The sequence below is a fragment of the Engystomops pustulosus genome, chromosome 2 (genome assembly GCF_040894005.1).
Source record: "Engystomops pustulosus chromosome 2, aEngPut4.maternal, whole genome shotgun sequence".
Taxonomy (NCBI): Eukaryota; Metazoa; Chordata; class Amphibia; order Anura; family Leptodactylidae; genus Engystomops; species Engystomops pustulosus.
In genome coordinates, this window is record NC_092412.1 from 223,529,434 (window position 1) to 223,537,594 (window position 8,161).

General features: G+C 43.1%; 2 protein-coding genes across 3 annotated transcripts in view; both read left to right on the forward strand.

Moving 5' to 3' along the window:
- The window catches only part of LOC140119351 (protein kinase C theta type-like), a 57,579-nt gene extending 50,624 nt beyond the window's left edge, over positions 1–6,955 (forward strand). Inside the window, exon 6 of the mRNA XM_072138264.1 lies at positions 6,296–6,955. The gene's annotated coding sequence lies outside the window, so the exon portion shown is untranslated. The remainder of the gene's footprint in view (positions 1–6,295) is intronic.
- LOC140119352 (protein kinase C theta type-like) lies at positions 1,826–6,955 on the forward strand. 2 transcript variants are annotated; one of them, XR_011853365.1, is made up of 5 exons: positions 1,826–2,171; positions 3,486–4,357; positions 4,493–4,529; positions 4,645–5,713; positions 5,867–6,955. XR_011853365.1 is itself a non-coding variant. In XM_072138265.1 (4 exons), the coding sequence occupies exons 1-3, from the start codon at positions 1,884–1,886 to the stop codon at positions 4,515–4,517; spliced, it is 1,185 nt and encodes a 394-aa protein (XP_071994366.1). In that variant the 5' UTR covers positions 1,826–1,883; the 3' UTR covers positions 4,518–4,529; positions 4,645–6,955. The 2 variants fall into 2 exon arrangements, 1 of the variants encoding a protein (XP_071994366.1); XM_072138265.1 differs by having other exon boundaries at positions 4,645–6,955.
- Positions 6,956–8,161: the final 1,206 nt, after the last annotated feature.

The window sequence follows — 8,161 nt, forward strand, 5'->3', positions numbered from 1 at the left end:
CAGGTCCTTAAGCCTCGGAACTTCTGGAGGCTAGGTCCTTGCAGGGGAAAGCAGCGCCTGCACTCCTTCTCATCACAATCTGTGTCTTCAGACACAGATCTTGATGAGAGAGGGAAGGAATCGCCCCGGCAGCCAGAAGACCTGCTGACCCAAGGAGATTTGGGGAGCTGGCCAAAAGATCCGTATAGACTCCCCTGCCCCCTATACATGAACTACACCTCAGCCTGTCCTCTATACAGTGCATCTATATATGAACTACACCCCCATGTCCTCTATATATGAATTACAACCCCCATCCTCTATACAGTTCATCATAAATGTCATCATCTGTTCCCTCTATATATGAATTGCAACACCCCTGCCAATACATGGGAGAGGAGTAGTTGTGAATAAGGCCCTCAGCCTGTTAGAACCCATCTAGTGAGTCTGATCAACTCATAAAGAGATTCTGTAGATTCTGCCTGACAAGGCAAGGGTTAAGTGGATGTGATTCTGTCTACCAATTGTATTTCACCATGTACACTGGAGTGTGATTGGAGAGTTAGCCACCACCTGACCAGGATAACAAAACCCCCAGACAGGAAGGGGCAAGTCCTTTTACCAGAGAGGTCAGATCTTAGAGCACCTGCTCTTACCACAGGCCTCAGCTGTCACTATAGAGCACATCCTGTCACAGAGGAGAGAAACAGTGTCTGTGCACCATCAGCACTAACACTCAGCTAAACCCAGGACACAAGCTGCAGCTTCCACAATTGGACACAGCTACATCCCCTTTACAGTGGCGCCTCAATATATAAATTACACACCCTGTACAGTGGCTGGCTATATATAAATCCCCCCCCCCCTCTTCTTTACTGAACCCCTTTTATAACAGTAAAATAACAAAGGTTCACTTCCAGACGACCCCCCGCATTACTGAAAGGATGATGTGCAGTCGGCTCTTCTCCTCCCTGCAATGCGGAGATACAGACAGCGCGATCTATGAGTCAAAGATCGGCCGTCTGTGGAGGACAGAAAGTGCAGGGAGAGGCCGCTCTGCCCACACTTCTTCCTCTCTATGGTATCATATACCATGTGCATGTCAGTATGGGGCTGCTAATAGCTTTTAGCAACCCCATACTTAGTAGCTGATATCCGTAGCACCCCAGGCGCCAGGGCCCCCATAGATAGAGGACTAATCCCAGGGCCCAGTGAAAGTGCTCCAGGAGCGCCAATGTAGATCCGGCCCTGTCTACGATAAAACAAATGTACAGCAATTGCACCACTAAATGCCCCTTTCTTTAATCCTGGCCCTATGAGTAAGAAAATATGGCACCAATGTATGAATTCAGGCAACTTAAGATAATCACCAAGTCGATAGATCACCAAATAAAATCTACACAGCTGACAATTTCTTTAATAGAGGCCCCTGCATGTTCATAATTGGACACTTGCAAACTTTCCCAAACTCCTAAAATTGATACATTTCCATTTAAACATTGTCCTCCTCATTAAATTACATCAGTATAGATGACCCCCATCCCACACCACCCCAGGAGCTTCTACATTTCTACATATCTGCATTCATTCCTGATTGCAGCAGATATGCTGGTGCTGTATAATATGGGCACCACTGCCAGCCCGGGCATAAGTCACATCCTCTGCCCATCTACCACTAATATAACAATACAATAATACATATAAATATATTGATTCCTCTGGACACTATTGCCATGTCTGCTGCCCACAGTATAGATGGCAGAGCAGGTACATGATCCTACTGGCAGGCAGGTGCCACCTGAGCATTCCGTGACCTCTGACCTGTGACCTGCACACGGCCAACTGTCAGTTACCTTCAACTGTCGAAGGCAGCGACTGGATTGGATTGTACTGGATTCCCAAAGATGGCGTCTACAGGACACAGAGAAAGCGAGAAGAAGAGGAAGAGAGAAGAAGAGATGAGGAAGAGAGAAGAGAAGAAGAGGAAGAGAGAAAAGGTGAAGAGGAAGAGAGGAGAGGACAGCGAGAGCGGATTGATGATAAAGAGGAGAGGAGAGATTGCCGGATTATTAGAGGATGACGGGCCAAGACCGGGCAGCAGCCAGGACCCTGTAACATCAAGCCCCTACCCCGACTTCTATGTCTACCGCCTCACCATCCATCAGGTGCTGGGTAGGGGCGGCTTTGGGAAAGTAAGTGGCATCATTTCTTATTGGTTACATTTTGCCTTTGCCGTTAGTTTCTGTTAACAGATATTTTTATCCAGTGAATGTCTAGAGCTGAGAATCTCCTGTAATATTTGTAGCCATATGTATGATATGTGGGGTCACACTGAGATTGGGAAAGATACATTGTTATGTTTTTTATTTGCTTGCTCCACAAAGGTCATATTATGCTTATAGTTATGTGTTCAGCATTGTATTTGCTTCCTTCTGGTCAGCTCTTGGGTCTAATTGCTACCCATTGGATTAAATCCAATATCCATAGACAGTAGAGCTGAAAAGGCGCCTGTAAGGAGAATGGGTCCAACACGGATCTTCTCCTGAAAATGATTGCTGCATTTCCCAGCAGTCACACTAGGGGGAGCTCTATTCAATATACATTTTTAAGTTCCATTGAGCAGAATAAAAGCTGTATTTTTTCTATCCACTGAGCTCCCCCTAGTGGTGATTGTATGCAGAAAGTTTCATCATTAAGAGATGTATAGTAGAGACTGTTCATTGTTTTATGCCATTTGTCTTCTGTAAATACATTGAAAAATATCATAATTTGATTGAGCTCCATTTTTATAAAGCATGAGGGTGAGATGGTTTAAGTGTGAGGTTTTAAAATAAAACTTTCCTGCTTCACAAAAATATGACATGGGCCTTTTACATTCTGCTATCAGGGCCTTGATGTCATGTAGATCGCTCAGTGTACCCCACTGTCATAGTGGAAAAGTATTTTTCAAGAAAGAGATGGTTTTAAAATATTGTCAACAGATTTATTTTGTAAATGATAGCATAAAATAATAATACTACAGGCGGTCCCCTACTTAAGAACACCTGACTTACAGACGACCCCTAGTTACAAACAGACCTCTGGATGTTGGTAGCTTACTGTACTTTACCCCTAGGCTACAATTATCAGCTGTAACAGTTATCAAATATGTCTGCAATTAAGATTTATTATTAATCCTGGTTCTTATGACAACAAAACATTTTTAAAATCCAATTGTCACAGAGACCAAAAAAACTTTGATTTGGGTTACAATGATAAAGTATACAAACCTACAGAACCTCTCTTATATGTAACCCGAGGACTACCTGTACAGAGAATCTGACACCTGTCTGACCATAGCCTGACTACTGTCATTTTAAAGATTGTGCACTGGAAAGGTGAGCTGGTTGGTGCTTTATGTGAGCAGTGTACCCCACTGTCATAGCCAGCAGAAATGTCTCACCCCCAGCAATTACTCAGCTATCGTATGTAATAAATGTATAAGTATCTCCCCTTTCCATCTTTAGGTGGTCCTGGCGTCATTCCCCGGCCGAAACACCTTCATGGCCGTGAAAGTTGTCCTCAAAACACCGGACAATACAGCAATGTTGATGAGAGAGCGACGGATACTCCAAAAAGCCCGAGAGTGCCCATTCCTATGCCATCTGTATGCCGCACATCAGTCTCAGCACGGGGCGTATTTCATCACGGAGTATCTGTCCGGCGGCAGCCTGCAGGCGTTAATCAGAATGTGCGGCAGCTTGAACATCGATAATGTGAGATTCTACACAGCAGAGATAGTATGTGGCCTCCAATTCCTCCATGGACATAACATCGTCCACAGAGATCTAAAGCCAGGAAACATCATGCTGGATAGAAGTGGGCACATCCGCATCATCGACCTGGGCCTTGCCCGCGATGGTGTCACCTCCTCCAATAAGACCCGTGGAGTGGTGGGCACAACCTGTTTTATGGCCCCAGAGGTGCTGCTGGATGAGGAATATGACGCAGCAGTTGACTGGTGGAGCCTGGGGATTGTTGTGTCCATAATGTCATCCGGATACTCCCCATTTTACTATGGGCCCATCAGGAGTGAGGCGGTCGAGTCCATCATCACCGAAATGCCAGAAATACCACCCTGGCTGGCCTCCGATTTAAAACATCTGATTAAAAACCTGCTGCGGAAAAATCCTGAGATGCGGCTGGGTGTGTCCGGTAACATCAGACACCATCCCTTCTTTGACAGCATTGGCTGGGAGGATCTTGAGGCCGGGAGAGCACAGCCCCCATTTACACCATTCAGGGCCGTTCTGAAGAACAAACACCTGCAGTGGCCGGGAGATGAAACACCTACTAACCCCGTGGCCGAATTCTCCTACATGTCACCTAGCTGGGCCCGGTAAGATCCTTCTCCTGTACAAAGCTTACATGTAATAGTCATTACTAACCTGATGTAGTCTCTTCCATAGTCTTCTCCCTCCTGTTCTTCATTATTATTGCTCCTAACAATTACTATGTCTCTGCTTATTCTTAGGATGATGGAGCGATCCAGATTGTAAGATCTAAGACTGGTGAGTTCTCCATATACACAAATCTCATAAGAATAAATATTTTCATGTTACATTAGTTCTCTTGTCTATATATGTACAAGTGGTAGAAGTAACATTTCCCTCTTGTGTCTTGTAGGATCCGCCCGTGCCACTGCCCAGAACTTAATGCCTCCTGTACCCACCTCTGCTGCTGTGTAAGACCTCGGCTCGCCTACAACATCCTCTCTATGACATCAGGTTGCTGTACATTTCCATCATGACGTTGCCTCGGTGCTTGGCTTCGATCCTCTGATATCCGGCAGCGTCTGACATCACTTCCCTCCTGAAGAAACGTCCGGCTCCTGGAGAGGCCTGTGTGTCCTGCTCAGCACAGGCCTGGTAAGTTACACACACTACACACACATAGATACACTGATAGACACTTAGATAGATGTAGGTATAGACACACACATACATATATAGGATAGGTGTAGATATTGGCTTTGGTCCTGGGAATTGTTCCGATCGCCATATTTGGGGTCAGGAAGGAATTTTTTCACCTTGTGGAGCATTGGTTTGCTCTTCAAGGAGGTTTTTGCCTTCTTCAGGATCATACAGAGCCATAAATAGGTATAGTATAGATTTACAATCCTAAAAAAATTATAATTTATAGAGAAAATATTAGACAAGTAAAAATATAGATTTCCCCTCCCCCACATATTAGGATGAATAATGTAGGTTATAATATTGATAGCAGATGTAGTTAGATGATGGTATTTGATCCTGGGATTTGTTCTGATCCCCATATATGAGGTCAGGAAGGTGTTTTTTTCCTTCCTGTGGATCAACTCAGCCATAAATAGTTTTAATGCTAAACCTCTTCAAATTATTATTAATTATTAATATAAATAAAATAAAGAATAACCCTCCCACCCACTATAATAGATGTAGTCTCATAATAATAAGTATTTACATAGAAAAGATTAGAGAAGTAAAAATATAGACCCCCTCACACACTAGGTAAGATAATGTGGGTTAAAAAGTGAATAGTGTAGGTAAGTAATTATTAATTAATATAAATAAGAAAAAAAATCTAAAAATCTAAAAAAAAAAATAGGTGTAGTCTCATAATAATATTTTACATTGAAAATATTACAGAAGTAAAAAATCTAGACCCCTCTCACACACTAGGTAAGATAATTTGGGTTTTAAAGTGGATAGTGTATGTAAGTAATTAATATAGATAAGAAAAAAAATCTAAAAAAAAAGGTGTAGTCTCATAATAATCATTTACATAAAAAATATTAGAGAAGTAAATATTTATTCCCTCACACACACACACTAGGTAAGATATTGGGGTTATAAAGTGGATAGTTTAGGTAAGTAATTATTAATTAATATAAATAAGAAAAAAATATATAAAAACCTCAAAGAATAGGTGTAGTCTCATAATAATCATTTACACAGAAAATTGATAAGTAAATATAGCGTATTTTTTGGACTATAAGACGCACTTTTTAGCAAGAAAAATTCTTGCTAAAAAGTCCCTGCGTCTTATAGACCGGAGGTCAGGAGGATCCAGCACTGCCAGTCCCTCCTGACCGCTGTAAGGGAGATCGGGTGATGCCCTGATATAGAGCTGCACCCGATCTCCCAGAGAGGAGAGACTCCGTACTGCTCTCTTCCTACAGGTACAAGACCTGTGGTGATGTCAGAAACATGTGACTGATCACATGTGTCTTATATCACCACAGGTCTGATACTGCCATGCTGCCCTGGGTGTGTGTGGTTCTGTGTGTGTAGCTGAGCTGTGTGTGTGGTTCTGTGTGTGTAGCTGAGCTGTGTGTGTGGTTCTGTGTGTGTAGCTGTGCTGTGTGTGTGGTTCTGTGTGTGTAGCTGAGCTGTGTGTGTAGTTCAGTGTGTGTAGCTGAGCTGTGTATGTGGTGTTGTGTGTGTAGCTGTGCTGTGTGTGTAGCTGGGCTGTGTATGTGGTGTTATGTGTGTAGCTGAGCTGTGTGTGTGGTTCTGTGTGTATAGCGGAGCTGTGTGTGTATCTGAATGGATGATGCAGAGCAGAGTGTGTGTAACTATGGATGATGCAGAGCTGTGTGTGCTATGCTTTAGTGCGACCAACAGGGATATTTTAATTGGTATAAAATATATTTTTTCTTTTTTGGAAGCCTAAATGCGTCCTATAGTAAGAAGCGTCTTATAGTTCGAAAAATACGGTATATTCCCGCACACACTAGGTTAGATAATGTAAGTTATAATGTGGATATTGTATGTAAGTAATTATTAATATAAGTAACAAAAATAATCAAAAAAGCTAAAAAAAATAGGTAAAGTTTCATAGTTTTAATAATGTTATGAATAAATAGTAATACAGATAATAGTAATATAGCTTAGATTTATAAAATAAAATACACAAAATAGATAGCTTTAAATAAAATATTTTCCCCACCCCCTTACATCTTGGTGTCTGTGTCTTTATTTCCCTTGGATTTCCATGTAATGTTCTAATACACGGGTCACCACAGTCGTCCGTGGTACATCCAGTCCTGGGTCGCACCCAAAGGACTTTAGGAAAAATAACCACCCCTTCCCCCAGTAGTCCGCTTCTCCTCTGTGTGACCACTGTACGCTGAGCTGACGCCGGCAGACATGATGATGTCATCACACTGCGTCTGTCGGCATCGGAGCTGCGCACTGCACAGAGTAGAGGAGAAGAGAACTGCAGGTGCCTCAGGGGTGGGGAATGGTGAATATATGATTGGTTTTGTAATTATTCACAGTGAAAAGAAGTAGGGAGTGTGGGTGGTGATCTGCATGGAGGGGCATACATTGGGAGGCTACAGATAGGAGGCCATTATAAGTGTGGGTGGGGCTAGAGAAAAGGGAGTGTTGTAATCCTTCCCTTTTCTGTGATCTGCCCTTATAAGGAGGGGCCTACAGAAGAGGGGGCACTATAATGAGGAGGCTACAAAAAAAGGATACTATAATCAGGAGGCTGAAGAAAAGGGAGTCCTACAAGGAGGGGGTTTCAATAAATGGGGCACTATATGGAGGAGACCACAGAAAAGAGGGGACTATAATGAGGATGATGCAGAAAAGGGGGTACTATAAGAAGGGGACATCAGGAGAGAGAGCACTCTAAATGGGAGCTGCAGGAAAGGGGACACTATAAGCGGGGCCGGATTAAGAGTGGTGGGGGCCCTTCCAACAATGTTTTTTCAATGAAGCCAATGTTGCTTAAGGGAAATAATGATGGTTCTCCAGATTTCCCAGATAAGGGACCGGTCACAAGTAAAAAGCATGCGCCCGGTAACCAGCACAATGATTTTTCAATAATTTGAATGGAAGACACTGGGAGTTGGTTACCGGTCGCATGCATTTCACTGGAAACATATGCAACCAGGCTGCAGCCCACCCCCGTGCGCTAATGTTGTGTTAGGAAACGCAGCACTAGCGGCACGTGTGACTTACCAGAATTACCCTTACACTGATAGAAAACTGATTTACAAACTTTCTACTAACACAGTGTTTCATCCAAGCCGAGCAGTGATCAGTGAGTAAACATACTCACGGCTCATTCTATCCTATTGGCTCCATGAGCCGGATTTCAAAATGCTGAGAAAATTAGTAATAATTGAGGACATCCCTACACAGCGTCATAC